This window comes from Amphiura filiformis, chromosome 12 (genome assembly GCF_039555335.1).
Source record: "Amphiura filiformis chromosome 12, Afil_fr2py, whole genome shotgun sequence".
Taxonomy (NCBI): Eukaryota; Metazoa; Echinodermata; class Ophiuroidea; order Amphilepidida; family Amphiuridae; genus Amphiura; species Amphiura filiformis.
This window is the reverse complement of record NC_092639.1, coordinates 18,409,733-18,429,836: the sequence shown is the minus strand read 5'-3', so window position 1 is coordinate 18,429,836 and position 20,104 is coordinate 18,409,733. Positions and strand designations below refer to the sequence as shown.

Genomic DNA, 20,104 nt, shown 5'->3' with positions numbered 1-20,104 from the left:
TTTTTAACTGACATTACTGAAGAAAAAAAAAATATTGCTTTATATTTGACCGAAAAAATTAATTTCATAGCAAAAAGGTGTATCTCTGAATTGTGCTGATTTTAACATGTATCGATCGACTTTTAGCGCGACTAAGCATTTCTAAAGAATCGGTTGTCCAGGTAGGTGACTGTATTCCTGGCAATGAGGAACAATTTGAAGTATATTACAACATGGTAGAACAAATTTTACATTTTGGCCACATTATCACCTTTGAGCCCTTGTAGGAAGCTTAGGGGCATAGAAATAATGGTACCAATTCTAGTTTCATCATTTGAGATGGAAGCATGACAAAATCATTGGTTCTACTTAGGGAACAACCCAAAAGTTCGATGAAGCCCTATAAACGAAAGTTAGACAAAATGCTAACTTAAAAATCACCACATAGTGCAATGTACTATAAAAGCTATACCAAAATATTCCTCAGGTCTCAAAAAATATATAGTTTGTCCAACCTACGACCAATCAGTCTGGAGCGAAAATGTCAAGGTTGAAATAAAGGTGAAGCACCAAATATATCAGATTTTGATAATGGTCTCAAAATGTTGTCTTGTTAAAATCTATACTAATAAAATAATAAGCGGTCTCTATCTGTCTATCTGTCTGTCTATCTGTCTGTCCGGCTATGCGTTTCGCCGTGCTTCGACGTATCGCGCTGAAATTTCGGATATAGATAGGTATTGGGAAAAGCATGTTGGCCATATGGTTTTGAAGGTCATCGGAGGTCAAGGTCAAAGGTCAAAATTTCAAACTTTGTCCGATCGGGCCCAAACTTAGTGGGTGGAATCCTTGATAGGAGGGGAATATAATGCGCGAAATAAAATCGAGGTCACCCGAGGTCAAAGGTCATTACGGAGGGGTCAAATTTCAAACTTTGTCCGATCGGGCTCAAACTTGGTGGGTTGAAACCTTCGTATGAGGGGAGCATGAAAAACATTATATGGAGGTCATCCGAGGTCAAAGGTCAAAGGTCATGGATTTCAAACTTTGTCCTATCGGGTTCAAACTTGGTGGGTGCAATCCTTGATACGAGGGAAATATATGCGCGAAACAAAATTGAGGTCAACCGAGGTCAAAGGTCATGTAGGGGCTAAATTGACACTTTGCCCTATTGGGCTTAAACTTGATAGGTGGAATCCTTCAGATGACTGAGGGGAGCATGAAAAAAATTGCACCAAGGTCATCCGAGTTCAAAGGTCATCTGGGGTCAAACAGTATCGCTATCATGCCAGTGCTCTCACAGCATCTGGGCTTTCACAGCCGCAGGTGCACTAGTAATTCAGAAAAGAATAGTTTTCACTATATACTTCATGACTCAATGTACAGTAACTAAACTCCTTTTGCTGTGTTACCATAGAAACGAAACATGTAGCTAGTGCGAACTATTTCTTTTCTGAATTATCAATATTACACATATTTTGAGACCATTTTCATCAAAATTTGATCACTTTTCTGTGTTTGACCCCTGTGGAGCCCGAATTTCAACCTTTTGCCAATAACTCCAGAGTGAGTAGTCATAGGTGGGTCAAACTATACATTTTATGAATCCTTGAGACCCGAGGAATATTTTGGAATAGGTGATAGGTCATAACCTAAGTGTGCCAATCATGTTACAAACACTAGTATACTTCGATCGGCTTATAATTGGCAAAATGACTCGTAACTTTGCAGATTGATATAGAATGGCATGCATGCAGTTGGGCATAGATTTACGCTAGTTGCGGAATGCGTGACTGTCACGCGGCGGCGCGTAAGTGAATTTATACAAGCGCAAGTTAGGACTTTATTGATGCGTAAAATAAAAAACAAATAATTTTTGCCAATTATAAGCCAAACAAGTAAAATCGATTCCGCTTGAGTACAATACACACACATGTAGTCATATCAAATGATAAAAGGAAACTATTTTTTTGTTTGTTTTAAACTTGTTTTATTTCCTCTTCTTTTCTGCTTTCTTTGATCTTACGATAAGCTGAAGTGTTTCACTTGTTCAAATTGTTACATTAAAAGTCTGTCATTGGATTAAGAATATAATTATTGTGTCCTCATTTCTGGTTTTATTACTCTTTTTTTATGAGCATTTTGTAGTGATTCAGCTTATCCAATCAGCAGAGTATTATTTTCACCTCCAACAAATCATTCCCATCAACGACTGAGCAGTCAGGTGTAAGGTTGGTTTACTCCTGCAAGGGACAACAAGAAACAGAAAGATAGATTTAGAAATAACTCAAAACATTTGAAAGTTATAGATGGAAAACCTACCAACTTTCACTTTTTTTGAATACCCAATTCCAACATATTTATATTTCATCAAGTCTTAACACTAAGAACAAGAGTACTAATGAAAGAATCATGAAAATACTTTTCAGTTAGAAGCCTTGTAGTTTTGATATGAAAGAAAACGTTGGTGCAAGTTGCTGAATTCAGAAACCTAAAAGCAGTCCCATGTTAAATTACACATGCAAAAATTGCCACTTTCACAGTGCTGGAAATGTTTGCATTGACTTTTGCACACTTTTTTTTAACTCTGCAAAACTGTTCATTTTACTTTAAGGGATCTAAAATGAGCGTTTATTATGCTTTAGACAGTATTTTTTGTGGGACATGAGAGCACCTCAGACCTGTCGAATTGCATTCTGAATACTGAAGCATGTCTTTCTGATATCAAATAATTTTCATTTTTGAAAATCACAATATAATACAAATTTTATGACAAATTATAAAATTTGATATTTTTCAAATTTTGATATATAACAGTCCTCGGTAAATTATATAAATCTAATGACATATTCTTAAAGTGTATGTAGCAGGGAGGAAAAGCCGACGGTCAATTGAAAATTTTGACCTTTCATATTGAAGATATGGATTTTTTTCCCAAAAAGACCTAATTTTTTTGGTGTTTTGGGAAAAAAAATCCATATCTTCAATACTGAAAGGTCAAAATTTTCAATTGATCGTCGGCTTTTCAACCCACCTACATACACTTTAAGTATAAATCATCAGATTTATAAAGTTTACTTCAAGTACTGTTAAATATCAAAAATATCAATTTTAATGATTTGCCATAAAATGTGTATTAAATTGCGAATTTCAAAAATCAAAATTATTTGATATCAGAATGACATTCTTCGTATTCAGAATGCAATTCGATATGTCTGATGTGCTCTAATGTCCCACAATAAATACTGTCCAACGCTCATACCCCAGCCCTTAAGTGTATTAATTTAAGTCTAGAAATAAATTTGAAATTCGCAAATTTAGAAACAAGTTTCATGTTTCATATCAAATCAAGCAACTTACTTCTGGAATCTCTGTTTCTCCATCATTAATGGACTCAATGACGTCATGAGGATGAGATCCTTCCACAGTGCAGCCGACAGACTGGGCAGTTCCCAAGATCTCCTTGACAGTACCGGCTAGGTCACGAGCCAAGGATCGCTCACGCATGGTGCGGGCAATGGTGATGATCTCATCTAACGATACGTTGCCATTGTGTTGTACTGTAAAATAAGCATAAACATGCTTAAATGATATTAAGCTGCTCCCTTAACTATGACCAAAAGTGTTGATTCAAAGATGATTATTGAAAACTTTCAACAGCAAGTTTAATTTAATGAAATAATAACAAATACAGTTGAACAAATGTATTAATTAATTACAACAGTGTAATTAAGTTAATTGGTCAGGGGTGGAGCAGGAAGTGGAGGCGCAGGAAGCGGAGGAGCTCTGTGTAATTCCAATGGGAAGTTGGTGTTCATTATTAATAGAATTTATATGCACTTTGTTGCCTAGTAGAAGTAAAAATGCATTTGCATAATTAGCATTTGCTTATTTTTTAACTTTCTATTTATAATTGCCAAGTTAATCTTAATAAACTTTAGTACCGGTAATTAAGGATTTAACAAACTTTTAATTAATGCAGTGGAATGTGTGTCATGCAATACAATTTTTTTGCATGCATGAAAAAGGGAATGAAAATAAATTTCATCTATCATAAATAGATCTTTGAAATTGTTTTATCTTTGAAATATCTATGAAATAAATCTTCTCAAAGGAGTTTATTACAGTCAAAGGATTAAATCTGATGACATATTGATCTCTGGTTATTGTTAAATAGTTTATTGATGTAGGCTAATTGTGCGTGTACATTTGTATATGCCTACATGTACATGTACCATTGTTACAAATTATTCACTGTATATTGATTTTTGGAACACCCTATATGGAAATAGGCTATTTAAATGTGATATTATAGCAATTCTTTAAACTATTTTGAATATATTTTGCAAATTTAAAGCGCATTTGCTACAATTATTGGCACTTTACATTAAATTTAACAATTTAAAATACAACTTTTTCCACACCCTGTATAACACAATGGGCTTAACAAATATAGCGCAAACTATGAAAGGACTAATTGTGTACATTCCAAATATCAAGTTCATTTTCCAATTTAAAATACTATGTAGAAATATTGGAGTGGTAAAGAAATGTAATTTTTTAGGTATTTTTTAGTAGAATCACCCTGTATATTTTTTGGCACACCCTGTATATCCACTCAAACTTTACAGATTTGCAATCCTGACAATATACGCTTTCTAAAAATGTATACTTTTACATAGTTTGGGTGAAAACTTTTTGAAATATAATCAGAAATACAAAAATGGGAGTTGATTTTTGACAAATTGCAAGATGTGACACAATTGGGTCCCACCTCAAAAACATGACCATCTGCCAATTTTCAAGAATTAAATGGTCCTTCTTTTGACAACATTATCAGCTTAAAACTAAAAGAGCATTTCGTGATCCACAACCTCGTCCCCCCCCCCACATTTTTCAACAAAAGTTCTGATTTTTATACCACTGGAAACCTCTGGCTACATAATGTTTATAATGTACCAAAAATGTCTTGCAGATTAATTCGTTTAGCAAAAATATCGTCAAATTTGAATTTCGTTCTGGTATACCAGAACGAAATTACACACAGTGGCCTATGGAGCAGTGTTATACACATAACCATGCATAACTCGCAAACGTAAAATCGGAATCAACTGAAATTTTGGGAATAGGCTTATTTTGTGAATATCTACTGAAAAATGTCATAAAAAGAGGATGCTAGGATCACGAAATCCTCCTTTAATAAGTATTGCAAGTGCAGGTGTCGAGATTCATAGCATCGAGTGTGAATCATGACAATCTATGCATATAGTTTTATTCAAGACGGCCAAGAAGACCAGCAGTAACTATGTGTCATTTTCTCTGCAAGCAAGTGTAAGCTTACCGTGCTTGACCTTCTTGCGGTCACGTGGTGGTTCCTTCAGGGCTTTGATGATCATGGACGACGCACTAGGCACGACAGATACTTTAGCCTGACGGTTCTGAATGGTCAATTGGACGGTAATCTTCAGACCCTTCCAATCTTGGGTTGCCTTGGCGATATCATCACCAACCTTTTTGGGAGACTGTTGGGAGGAAAGAAAGAGTGTTAGCATAAATGGGTATACTTGTTTCTATAATTCATGCCATGTGCATAGATTTGGAGTACCATTTGTTCCATACGCGGATTTAGGGTTTCACTACCGGAAGTCAATTTGTGCCGAAATTCCTTCCCACAATGCAATATGCATATTGTATAACAAAGGAGATGGATTAACCTCCGAACTGTATTGTTATGCAAAACGCTTATTGCATTGTGGGAAGGAATTTCGGCACAAATAGACTTCCGGTAGAGAAACCCTAAATCCGCGTACTATTAACCTCCCAGGGCACTTACAAGTTATTTTTGGTGGGTGCTTATTTTTTATTGTTTGCTAAATTATATTGTTTATAGGGGTTATGCTGTGAAAGGGTGAAAACCGGGGACAACAACAAAGTCTGTTTGGTCACTGTTTGTCAGGGGGTCAAACCCCCACCCTTTTTATTTTTCCGCCACGCTTTTTAGGTATACACCCTTTTTTCCAAAAATTGAACCCCCACCCTTTTGTGACCAAAGCTTTCAACATTGTAGTTGTCAAATTCGAAGCTTCGTCGCTACCGCAATTACCGTACATACCAACATAGTCACTTCCGGGTTCTCACAATCTGCACCCGCCATTGTCCATTTCAGAGTCCGAATTGATGCAGAATTTATCCTCATCTAACAAACACTCATGATTTTATTCATTATCTGAAACATTTGCAACATTATATTGGCACAATTACTCACGCTCAAAAGGTCCCTGAACGAACTGTGCGTCGCTTTTTTCGAAGCCATTTTCAACATCAATTTCGCTTTATTCATCAGATGACAACAACACGCGTGAACTTCTGCACATGGCTGATATCCTGAATCAGTTCCGAATTTCCGATAAATCAGTCTCTACACAGGCGCTGTGGTTCCGATCGCCCCACTTCTAGTGTGCAGCGAGCGGGCCAAAGCAGCTGGTGACGAGGCTGAAAATTATATTCATTCATAAAATTCACGGCGCTCGATTCTACTATGGGTGACATCGTATGAATCGAAAACATCAGCAAATTAATTTATGACATTTTCTTTCGAGATTTATGAAGAAAATATGAATGTTTTCAACGGATCATCAAATTACTTTATTATATTATATTTTTTTCAATTGGTATCGTAACCCACACGCTTTATATATTGCTCCCACGCTTTTTAGAATCCCACTCTTTATACAGCAAAATTTTAACCCCCACCCTTTTTACAGATTTTCAGAATTCCCAACCCCCACGCTGTAGAAAGCGTGTCGGACAAACAGTGTTGGTATGGGGGAAAATGTCCCGCAATGGCCAGGAAAAACAGTGCACCCTCCCCCACCCACATTTGAGCAGATTGATTTCTATACAATGGAATAACATTCTGACCCTAGAGGTCCCCGATTCCAAGGTGGATTTGGTTTTTGTTTTCTATGTGAGAAAAAAATCTGCACAAAGTCTCAGTTAGTTTAATTACTTTAACTGTGTGTTTGTCCCTGGTTAGCAATGAGTGTCCCAGGTTGCAGTGTTCGAATTCGTCTTGGTTTGCGAGAATCAAAATCCATCATAGTCGCTACACTTACTGTATGACACAACGCGGGAAGTTGATTCTCGCAAAGTTCTGAATCTTACGAGAATCATTACGAGAATTGATGCTATGATTCTCCTCGAAAATAAGCCCTGGGTTGCTCACAGGGGTTGGTGTGCGTGTGTATCTGCATAGCATGAATACTTACCAGACCCAGAGGACCAATTTTGGGAGCGAGAGTTGATGTAGCACCTACTTCACCACCAACAGCACGCAGGAACACTGCATTTAGGAGAACAAACAATTTAGGAATCTTAAACATTTTACAATTTTCAGCATTGTATGACTTTCTTAACATCCTGTACAGGCCTGGAATTTCCTGCATTGATGTGTTTTTTCATAGACAATACGTGGGCGAGTGCACGCATACAGTAAATGGGAAACCGTTCTAGCGGCAACTGTATTGACAGTGGGCATCCCTATTAATAGATTATATTTTTCTCATTACCATCCTGAAATTTGTTGATACAATTTGATGTATTTTCTGAGAAATCATGAAAATCAGTCTAATAGTGGTATACCACCTTCAACATTCTGGGTAGGAAAGAATGAATCTGTGAATAAGAGCCGTTTTATTCCCATACCAATTATTTGCACAAACTGATGTAGGTCCAAAATAAGAGAGGGCGCTCTAATAATATACGCTTAACAAAAAGTAAGGCCATATCTTGTCAAGCATGATATGAGGAACATGCATGCCCCCCCCCTACAAAATTAATTAACTTATTAATTAGAAATAAAATTTAAAAAATCATTTTTTTCATTTAAAAAACAATTCATAAAATAAAAGAAAAGTGTGAAATGTAGGCCTACATGATGATAATACACAAAACTAAAAGGAAATATATCAGGGTCAAATTAAAATAAAAAGAATGAGATATTTTGTCACAAGAATGGGCGTAGTGGTATGGTAATATACATTTGGCCACATTTTATTATACGATAAATACAAATTTATTAAACATGGCAACAAATATTCTCTAGCAAATCGGTTATACGATGGAACTGGTAGGCATATTTAATTCGGGATATTAAATATCTTCCTGACCAGCCAGATCTGGGCATGGTCAAAGACGAGGATAGACGAGTATCAGACCGACGCCAACTGGCTTAGTCTCCACATCAGCCAGTTTGGTTCCGCCCCTCCACAGGGAGCGTAACCTGTGTAGGAGACTCGGTCGGACCTCATCTCTCCCCATCGATTGTGACCCATAATCCCAGACATTGCCCTTATGAACTCACATCCGCCTGACTCGACAGGAGTGTTGTTTCTGGATGCTGGACCATAATGCAATTCACACGTACCAATGTATTGGCTTGCAAATTTTGCTAATTATCCACTTTTACGCTGAAAATGTATTCCTTTTCTCACATAGATGCAGGCTTCCCGTAAGTGTGCGTCATTGCGTCCAGACGCGTATTTTACAAATTTGGACGCAAATTCACATGGCTAATCAAGTATTTTGCGTCCATGTCACATGCATTTGGACGCAGACAAAACTTCAAATTTTATCATTAATTGATGATAAAATAAGAAATTTTATTCTTTTATATTTTTAAGATAATAAAAGCCCCAAAATTTTGACCCACCTGCTGAGAATTGAAGTAAATTCTGCAATATTTGTAAATGCAACGTCAGGAAATCGTGCACTTTTTGCATGCTTTCCGAACGATCGCTGTTCAGCTGTTGTTTAGGCTAATGAAAGTTGACTCCCAGTTTCCCGTTACCCGACTCGGTCAGAAAAAATGCCGATCAAATATTTCATTATTTTCCATTATTTCATTATTTCACATTTTTCAAGTTTTTAAGAAAAAAGGATAGTTTTAATGTCATCTTTCACGTCCGACACGTATTTTAAGCACTTTTACGCCGACCCTGACGGGCCCGAATAGTCTTTGCAAACGCTGGGTTAAACTACGTGGTAAAATGGCGATATCGTAGGGCGCATTTACTGGAGACTAGGAATTCCCTGCATCTAAGTTTCTCCTACCACTAAATGGATAGACCGAACACAAAGAGAGGCAGCCAAGTTCAAGGGAACCAGCGTATGAACAAATATGAAAGCATTTCTACCGTGCACTATGTAGCGCTATATATAGACAACATCAAAATAAATAAAATAAACAAAATTTGAAGTCAAATTTATTCTGCTTTTCTTACAAATATTTATGTATTTAATAAAATAAACTTATAAATAAAATGATTTATTTGTCAATTTCTTGCATGGTTGTTTTGTGATGATTTTTACCAGCAACCTCCAGTTTGTGCAAGTAGACAAACTAATTTCCGTATAAATATTGCTTCCAAAGATGTGCTTGTGGAGAGTAAGTTTGGTTTGTAAAAAGTAGTGTGCAATAGAACACACAGACACCGTGTATTTATATGGAAAAGTGGTTCTCCAAAGACTATCATGGACTTCTGGTGCTTTCATATGTTGCACAACCTATAGGTTAATTTGAAGATTCCAAAGAAGATGTGCTTAATTAAAATTTGTTTTGAAGTGAAGCATGGTCATTACTAACTATACTTTATTATTTTATTTGGGCCTCAAAACATAGCATTCCGTAATTAACTTTGCACCGATAACGAAAGTTTGAAAATAATGAATAATGAATAATGAAACAGTCACCTACCCAGTCATGAAAAACTATGTAACGGGAAACTGGGGATCAACTTTCATTAGCCTTACAAGCAAGCACGTGCCGCTAACGTGCGGTGTTTATTTAAGACACGGTTTCAGATTTGAAGCAGGTTTAACTGCCAAAAATGGCAAAATATAAAGTTTCAAAAAATATTGTTTTAAATATGTTTTCTAGACTGAAATTTTGTGCAGAATTCATTTCTGAAGTCAGAAATGCACAATCTGTCATTGTTTTCCTGATATGAGCATTACAGTAGAGGCATATGCTTTTGACGGACATAAAAATATGAGATCCATAAGTGACAACATCATCACAACATATTTGAACTCTATTGGCACACTTATAAAGGCTCTGCAAGGCTCACATCATGTTGTAGTGCAAGTCTGACATCTGATTGGTGCACACACATTGAATATAGGTCACATGATTGCTAATATTACAGGTACTAATTGTTCCCGATTTTGCTCAAAAATGGGGTGGCGAGTCAATTTGATAAAAAATTAGAACTTAAAAAATATGCATTTTAGCACAAGTTTGATACTATATCCCTGTAGTACTGTATCATGGGAATAACTGATTAGTTTTTCTGAAGTCAGAAATGCAAAATCTGTCATTGTTTTCCTGATATGAGCATTACAGTAGAGGCATATGATTTTGACGGAAATAAAAATATGAGATCCATAAGTGACAACATCATCACAACATATTTGAACTCTATTGGCACACTTATAAAGGCTCTGCAAGGCTCACATCATGTTGTAGTGCAAGTCTGACATCTGATTGGTGCACACACATTGAATATAGGTCACATGATTGCGCAATATTACAGGTACTAATTGTCCCTGATTTTGCTCAAAATGGGGTGGCGAGTCAATTTGTTAAAAAAATTAGAACTCAAAAAATATGCATTTTAGCACAAGTTTGGTACTATATCCTGTAGTACTGTATCATGGGAATAACTGATTAGTTTTTTAAACATGTCGCCCTCATATTTTTTTTGTTGCGATTTTTCGAAATGCCAAATTTTACGTAATTTACAGATGTCACAAATTGTTAAAAAAAAATTAGAAAAGAAAATTGAGAAGGAATGGAAAGATATTAATGTTATACCCAAGTAGGAACTTATACTGTGCATAACTGATTAGTTTTTCAAGCCTATAGCTCTTGTAGTTTTCTTGTAATCCCGATTTTTATAAATGGCGGAATTTTTACACACATCAAAATTTTAAGGGGTAGGGGAAACATTTTTATATTTTGCAAGTTTTTCCCTTAGTTAAAATGAACAAAGTTAGGTATCAATACTGCATAGACTAGTAGGTCAACCATCACTGTAGCACCTTCCTATCAAGAGTTATGATTTTTCAAATATTTTTTTTTGCCGAAAACAGCTTATTTTGGCATGTCAATTGTCACGAGGCATGTCATATTTGAATGATTCTGGCACGCAAATGATTAAGTCAATCACAAAACAAATACCTGAATCCATCAAATAGTACCCTCAGCTGATATGTTAACATTTTAAAGGGCCATATCTATGTATATTGTAGACTCTATGAGTATACAAAGTTGGCATGTGAAAATTTTTGTCACCCAAAAAGTGCATTTTTCGGGCAAAATCGGCCACAAATCAATATTTTGTAGCAAAACGATGTACGATGCACACGTTATGAAAAAAAAATCATGTTCTACAAACAATTTTACCCTAGAAAAGACACCTTAGAAATTAAACATAGCTATTTTCAATCTGGAGTGAATTTTTACACACTTTGGCAGTGAAACCTGCTTCAAATCTGAGACCATGTCTTAAGGCCGTGTGTTTTGAACTCGCCACCCTTAGCGTTACATCACAAATATTATGAATTTTTACAACAATCAAGGTTCAAATTAGAATATCTCCACAACTATCAACCCTAAACTAGCAAAAGTATACATTTTTGGAATGCTGAAGGCAAAAGCAATTTAAATATACACATTTCAACTCATTGTACAGGGTGACCTTGAAGTTATACAGGGTGGAATAAAATAATTCCAAATAAAAAATGGGTCACTTAATGCATTGCTTATTACTAACTTGCAGTTATAAACTGAAAGTAAACAACATTGATTTGGTTAAAGATTAGGGGAGCCTACTGACTATGGAAGAAAAAAAAAATCACAGCTGTTTGGTAATCTCGAATACAGGGTGTCCCAAAATATGTTCAATTTTTTTTACAATTCAACATATTTTGAACTGAAACATTTTACCCCTAACCCATACAGAAAAAGTAAGTCCATATTTAGATTCCTCATCAAATTTCCTCTCAGAAAATGTATATTTTGACTATTGATAGGGTAAGTAATTAAAAATTTACAGCAACTTTTAGATTTTGAAGACATCCGCATCACTTACTACAGTGTTTAATATGAAAACGGGTAGTTTTGTACAGAATAAAATTTTGTATTTTATAGACTAAACCAATCATAAAGTGTTCAAAATGATTAAAAACAATTAGCAGAATTAATAATCTTTCAAAAGAGCTCTTAACCATGTCTGTAGCCCATATGGATGCAAAGATATGATCAGTTGATTCAATGCGCACACACAAAATCTTTATTTCCCATAGACTTTGCACATACCGCCACCACCTCAACCGCCACCGCCACAACAACCACCTCGGCCATTCTGAACACAAACAACTATAACTCCACTATCTTAGCTGATAAACAATTCTCCTTTAGAGGTCTGTTAGGGCACTCAATTAGCTACAAAATGACACCAAACACACTACAATACCTTTTGTTTAAGTAGAGATATAACAATTTGAACGAGTCTTGATTTGGAAAAGCGTAACAAAACCACCATTTTTGGGTGGCGAGTTCAAAACGCGTGGCCTTAATTATTTATCACAACCTGACAATATTCAATTTTTAATATTTTAAGTTTATTTTCTCATAAATAATCTAGGTTTCCTTTATTAGTATTATTGTTACGATGAATAAAAGCAATTTTAAAGACAAAATCCAAATGATAACCCTTTTTCGTATTATTTGTGGCAGCGCATGTTTTAATTTTTGTAGCATCAACAGCACGTTAATTTAAAAATAGAAACGCGGAAGTGAAAGTACGAACGAAAATTGCTCAAGATTGACAGACTTTGCTCATGTTTTTGCACCTGTTTTTGACCACGTTTCGGACCAAAACTGACACAGAAATGAGAAAAATTATCATAGCGAATGGAGATGGAATATCACGGCGAAAATGCACTTTTATTTTTTTTTAACAATCAACATTTGATGAGGTGTAGACCCGGGGTATGTGTGTATCGTCATAATCGTGAATTTCAGATGGACGCTTTAAAATCTGTCTGGACGCAAGTTTTTGCAACCTCGTCAGCAAACTTGCGTCATTACGGACGCACATTTTAAAACCTTAACGGGAACCCTGCATAGATGCATCAAGCACAATCAAACTTGCCAACCGAATTTCATCTATGCAAATGAGCAAAAGCACTACTGGTCGCATGTCATAAGGTGGTGTAATTTGTGTTACATGGTCAAAATTGACAAAAAAAGTATTTTTGATATGTTGTAGGCAATGTTACCCTCTAATTATTCATACCAATTTTTAGTTACAAATGCTTTTCGGTTTGGCATAATTGCCCAATTAATGATTAATTAGTGCATAGGCGGCAATGTAAATCTGATATTTCAAATGCGTTTTTCTCAAATTGGACATTCTTCACATAAAATACCCCACAACAAATGTCTGAAATTGGATTTTGTCCAATGTGCCAGGATATGTTCACAACATAGTGATGCACCAGTCTCACCCTTCAAAAAAAAATTATGTAATCGCGTTCACGATATACAGGGTGCATAAAAAAAGTTGATATTTTTCAATTAAATTTCAATTAATCATTCATATTTTCCCAACACTACTTCCTACCATTTTCAAAATGCTAAAATTAGTTTCCTTGTGCAATTTCCTTTCAGAAAATGTATACATTATCATGATACATTGAATATTAAAGGAGATATCGACCTTTGCAGCTTTTGCACGTGATTGCATTGACTTCTGTTCATTTAGAGGCAACCTGTGGTACAAAATGTAATGAGAAGCTAATGTGGAATATGAAATTGATCAATTTTGAAGTAAATCTTGTTTCTTTGAGTAATTGGCTCCAAAATGAGACATTGAACAGCTCCATATGATAAGGGGTTATGAAGATACAATAATTTATTCAAACCAACACTATAGAAATCTTACATATTCCTATGCTAATACATTACCCGCCACCACCTGAGCCGCCACCACCTGAGCCTCCACTCCTGATTTTTCAGATTCAAGCTGCTGTTATTCTGTAATTTGAATTCCTATTTCAATGAAACTTCACACAGCCATAAAGGCATCATTCAGCTATAAAATGATGTATCAATCAACTCAATAGGCCAAGGGGTTGCGAAGTTACAGTATTTTATTGGCGACTCTATTCGGAAAAATGTAACACCTCCACCCTTTTTGCATGCCCACCTTATGACATGCGACCTACTACTAAATAACTAATGACTATCACATGCTCAAAACCAGCCAATCACGTGCGTGAGATTGGGCACTTTTTGGTAGAATTTCATGAAAAAAAACATCATGAATATTGCTTGCGAACAAGGAAATGCACGACCGAGCAATGTAAACAAGAGCATGACTGCATGAAACAAACTTCCATTTACGCTAAACTAATTCCTTCTTTACCATAGGGTCAGTCCATGTCAAAACAGACTGAGTGTACACCCACCCTCTTGGATTATGCTCTCCTTTGGCTCAGGGGTACCTTTCATGGACCCCTAGGTGAGGTCAGAAGAAAAAAATTCAAATTCAATTTCGTTTCCGAATGGCGGGCCATCAAAGTTTGGCGACCTTGACCATCTTGGGAATTTAAGGTGTCCAAATGACAAAGCGCTCTCTTTGAGAGGCAGTTTCTTCTTAATTAAATCAGTTGTGACCCTCTTTTTGAATGTGGTCACTTACTGGCTGTGTCTGAAATGCCTAATGCCAAAAAGATTGATTTGAATTTCGTTGGGATTTCAGAGGGGTCAAAATCAGCACTTCATACTGTTCAATCAAATTATCTTTGATTTTGAAGGACCCATGATAATGCCACAGTGCACTTATAGGTCCTAATTATGTTCAGAATGGATTAACCATGTGCCAATGTCTATGAGCAATTCAAAAAAGAAATTTCTAGACCCCCTACAGAATTTTAGGCCACCCTAAAGTGGTTCAGCCACAAATGGCGCTTAAAATCTGCAAATTTTGACACCTAATAACTTTAGGTGTACACCAGATATGAATTTCTAGTCTTTTGCATCTGAAAGAATGTAGTCTTATGTTACTAGGAACATAAGATTTGTTTTGTATTTTTTGTGTTTTGATACTTTCAAAAAGGTCGTTGACCTATGAACATGTTTAGTCATAGCGCCCTCCTGAAAGGTCTGACACATAACAAACTATACATTTTTGGAATCCTCATGACCATACGAGTAATTTGATATATTACTTGACATAATTGGGAGCATTCTGAAAATTTGACCCCCATAACCTGTACTTTGCATGTGCATCGTTGCCAGGAAGTGCATTTTGACCCCTTAAAAATCCATACAGAGGATTAGAAAGTAGTTTTTCTTATTACTTGACTCAAGAGCAACTTGAAATATCAGGATAAATAATACAAATGGCTATAAAGTGATCAAAAATATTTAAAAAAATCATACTAAAATTGGCATTTTGTACCGTATCCTGTATGCATGGTATGTTAGGCAAAAATGACTATTTTTGAAAGCGTCAACTTAATACTAAAACACAAAAATACAAAACAAATCTTATGTTCCTAGTAACATTAAACTACATTCTTTCAGATGCAAAAGACTAGAAATTCATATCTGGTGTACACCTAAAGTTATTAGGGGTCAAAATTTGCCGACTTTAAGTGCCATTTGTGGCTGAACCACTTTAGGGGTGGCCTAAAATTCTGTAGGGGTCTAGAAATTTCTCTTTTTTTGAATTGCTCATAGACATTGGCATATGGTTAATCCATTCTGAACATAATTAGGACCTATAAGTGCACTGTGACATTATCATGGGTCCTTCAAAATCAAGATAATTTGATTGAACAGTACGAAGTGCTGATTTTGACCCCTCTGAAATCCCAACGAAATTCAAATCTATCTTTTTTGGCATTAGGTATTTCAGACACAGCCAGTGAGTGACAACAAAAAAAAGAGGATCACAACTGATTAAATTAAGAAGAAAGTGCCCCTCAAAGAGAGCACTTTGTCATTTGGACCCCTTAAATTCACAATTTTGGTCGAGGTCGCCAAACTTTGATTGCCCGCCATTCATAAAATCGAAATGGAATTTGAATTTTTTCTTGTGACCTCACCTAGGGATCCATGAAAGGTACCCCTGAGCCAAAGGAGAGCAAAATCCAAGAGGGTGGGTGTACACTCAATCTGTTTCGACATGGACTGACCCCATAACAAATTTTTAAATCAAGTTACGAAAGGATGAAATTTAAGCTTCTATGACACTCACAAATTTTGTGTGATTTCATGCTGGTAAAAAGTCATTTTTCAAACAGCTATAACTTCCGTTCGGTAGCATGTATTCCCATTCTGAAAACTGTAGTGACAGCCCGCCATCTTTAATTTTCCGAAAATCATCAATCAGCACTTTCCGGATCTTCATAAAAGCTTGTTTTCATTCATAAATCACCTCAGCTTTTTCCGATGGCTGCTGAATCTGGTCATGTGCTGGGCTCATGAATAATTAATTAGGTGGACTGGCTGGTTTCAATTGGGGTCGTGCAGTGGCGCCATTGCCAGTCCATGTAATTTGGTTCCCGGTAGCTTCGCTCTTCGATTGCAAAATCCTGCAGTGGCAATGGGGCAAGTTTGATTGTGTCAAGGGGAAGATATTTGAAATTGTATACCGTACGCAAGTTTGAAGACAATCCATATCCTAAACTGATAGGGCTACCCCCCTTTAATGATATTCATGCAATAAATGGATATCAAATGAGAGATCCTATCTTCTCATGCAAAAACATATTGAAATCAGGAGTTCTAAATCGGTGTATTTCTGATATCACCAAAAACTGTTGAAAAATACGGTACTCAATTAGTCTCAAATGTGGTACCGGTTTTTTGATGATTTCTACAGAAATATACCGATTTGGAATGCCTCATTTGAGTCATTTCAATATGTTAAAAGTGGGGGGATGAGGATGTCAATCAGGTTTGGGTACGGTACTAAACCCATTTTTTTAATTTTGTGAAGAAATAGAAATCAAATGAGAGCAAAAAGTGGTACAGACAGTGATGTACCACTTTTTAGCTTCTACCTTTACAATTCAACATGAAAGCTACATTTATAATCATGCAAGATCATGTGATTGAAATGAATGATGACATGTACATGGTGAGCATTATTTTATTTTTCATTGCTTAGTTTTGGTCTACATTTTGTACTCGATGGAGCAGTTGAACATTCACATTCACTGTTGTTGACCATGGCCATGGAGGGAGTCATGGAGTGATGTTCAATGTCATGACTGGTTCAAAATACGCTACAGCCTTAAACAAGACCATTGATTGAAAGCAATTTGATTTTTAATACATAAAATATTAATAATCATGAAATAAAAAAACGTGAATTTCTTTCTCGTGCCGTTCATGCATGGCTTTCCTATATCGACAGCTCGTCATCCACCATATCCCCAATCCTAAATTGGGAAATTTTTCCCCAATATTTCATGAAAAGGCCAAACTTACCGATTTTGATCTCGTTGGGATCGAATTTGGGAGGCATTTTGCTTTATATGTTTTGTCTTAAAAGCACAAAATTATGTGGTGAAAGTGTCGGATGAGCCCGATTTTGGGAACTACCGAAGAGTTGCACAAGCACCACACAGGAGAGGATTGCGAAAAGGCCGATTATCCTCATCTCTCCGTTGAACCAGAGGGGCTATTATTTTTTGTTTATGTTTGTGAATGCCATGTTAATGCACTTTGACCGTACGGAGACGCTAGATATGAGGCTAAATATAATGCCCTCTATAATTAATTGGCCCAGGCAATAACCATCGTGTATGTTTATTAGACTTTATTTATTGATTGATGGGCTTTCTGTTTTACTTCTTTTTTCTTGGTACTACTACTTTTTAATATATTTTTGTGGTTGGTTTGACTTTTGTCAGTGGCGTAGATTTCTTTTTGACATTGGGGGGGATGGAGTTGGAAAAAAATCTTGAAGTAGGCCCTATACATGTAGTCAATCCGGCACTTTTTGGCGACACAGAACAAGTTTAGGGACCGCTCATTATTAATGTGGGAGGGGGGGCCGGGAAAAATGTAGGGGGGGTTATGTGATTTTCACTTTGACAAACAGGGGGGGTTATGTGATTTTATTTTTCCTGATAGGGGGGGTCATGTGAAATTTAATAGTCATTCACTATTTTTTTTAATACCAAGAATCCTGGAAGGTCTTATTTGCACAAAATTGTTCCCATTTTGCAACATATGTCACCATTTTAGCTTCAATCGGGCCAAAAAATTGCGCGCTTCGCGCGCATTTGTATAGTTATAAACATAGTCAAAATGCTGGATTCACTATACCAAGTTCAAGAAATATTTTCTTTTTCCTACCGCCCATCACCCCAATGTCAAAAAAGAAATCTATGCTACTGCCACATGCTACACACACCTCTCACTCCTCACCACATGACCACCCCACCTCCAAGCACACACCTTTCTTTTTTCTCATCAAAAGTAGATCTAATTGGCATAGGGGTAGATCCCTGGGGATGGGGGGGGGTTAAATTCCCCCTATTTTGCCAGGGGGATGGTCCATACAATCACCTGTAGGCCTATGTGGGTTTCTGACGTGACCAAATTAACCTTATATTTGGCAATTTTAGTCACATAATTGCAAATTTGTGTGCGCTTCGCGCGAATTTATTCCACTTTTGCATCATATTTCATCAGTTCAGCTTCAAAATGGCAAAAATTTCCTCGCGCTTCGTGCGCATTTGTACAATACACTTATTTTGTTGCCAAAAAGAGCTGGATTCCCTATGACTTCAAGAAATTGTTTCCCACCCATCACCCCGAATGTCAAAATCCCAATCTCTGTGACTGAATTAATTAATATTTAAGTTTGCTTGAAGGGGGGGTTATGTGATTTTGTTTGATTCAATAGGGGGTTACGTGAAATTGATTCATCGCAATAGGGGGGTTAGGTATTTTTCACCCATAAAGCTCAACATTCTCCCGGCCCCCCCTCCCCCATTAATAATGAGCGGTCCCTTACGGTACAAATGCGTGCGGAGCGCGCAAAAAGTTTCAGAAACCCAGGCGTCAACATTGGGGGGATGATTGTATGGACCATCACCATCCCCCTGGCAAAATATTGGGGGGTATCCCCCTGTCCCCCAGGATCTACGCCTATGGCTTTTGTATAATTATAAAGAGTTTCTTTGAAAAATGGCTTAGGCCCTAAATCTATTCTGTAGGCCTATCAATGTTTTTTTATGCACTTCTTTATTTCTGCCCCAAATTAGTCATTCTTTTTAATATTTTCAGTTCACTGTATTTTTATGTATTTCTTTATTTTTGGACACAGGTGGATTTAATTTCTTTTGAAAAGAAGAAATAGTTTTGATATCAATTTTCAGAAAATAACCGTATCATTTACCGTCCGCGGGGGTAGCATATTTTGCCCACACAATCCAGTTCCCCCCTCCCCCCATATTTTTTTTTTCAGGCGTCGGCATTCTTAGCTGTTGTCAAAAGTGAAATTGTAAAAGTCCAAAATTGTGTAAATTTTGCCAAATTTTTCGTTTCAGAAATACCCTATGACAATTTTAACGACATATCCTCATAGTAATTAGGCCTATATATTTTTTAACACTTTCGCTGGGATCACTCACTGAATGGGCATTACACTATGCCATAGTCGAATTTTGATAAAAAAAATATGTTATTATTAACCCTAACACTCAGGGGCGGCGCCAGGGTATTTTGATAGGGGGGGCAAAACATTTTTAGAAATTTGTTATGCGGCGCGACAGCGCCAGGCCGTCACTGCTTGCGCGACGCAGAAATGTCTGAGGGGATGTGCCCCCCTCAGAATTTGGAAAATTTTAAAAATGAAAGCACAAATGAAGCCATTTGATGCACCTTTTGCGGGTTATTTATTTCTTTTCCAACCGCATATTTTTATGGATTTCATTCACGGGCCCGACTTTCAGCCCGCTGGTTTTAGGCATGGACCTACTCAATTAGTAAATCCAGCACCTTTTGGCAACAAAATAAGTTCATTGTACAAAT

General features: G+C 36.5%; 1 protein-coding gene across 1 annotated transcript; it reads right to left on the bottom strand.

Annotated features, from left to right (window-relative positions):
* Window positions 1-2,102: 2,102 nt before the first annotated feature.
* LOC140165889 (large ribosomal subunit protein uL11-like) lies at window positions 2,103-17,719 on the bottom strand. Its single transcript, XM_072189235.1, has 5 exons — window positions 17,549-17,719; window positions 7,248-7,321; window positions 5,321-5,501; window positions 3,340-3,539; window positions 2,103-2,222 (listed from the first exon to the last, which is right to left on the bottom strand). The coding sequence occupies exons 1-5, from the start codon at window positions 17,583-17,585 to the stop codon at window positions 2,217-2,219; spliced, it is 498 nt and encodes a 165-aa protein (XP_072045336.1). The 5' UTR covers window positions 17,586-17,719; the 3' UTR covers window positions 2,103-2,216.
* Window positions 17,720-20,104: the final 2,385 nt, after the last annotated feature.

Bases quoted from the DNA above. Each gene is read 5' to 3' on its own strand.
- LOC140165889 (XM_072189235.1), bottom strand. From the start codon at position 17,585: ATGCCTCCCAAATTCGATCCCAACGAGATCAAAATCG. The intron at 7,322-17,548 runs GTAAGTTTGGCC...TCCTAAATGCAG, and splicing joins TCCCAACGAGATCAAAATCG to TGTTCCTGCGTGCTGTTGGT. The intron at 3,540-5,320 runs GTAAGCTTACAC...CTTATTTTACAG, and splicing joins CCGCAAGAAGGTCAAGCACG to TACAACACAATGGCAACGTA.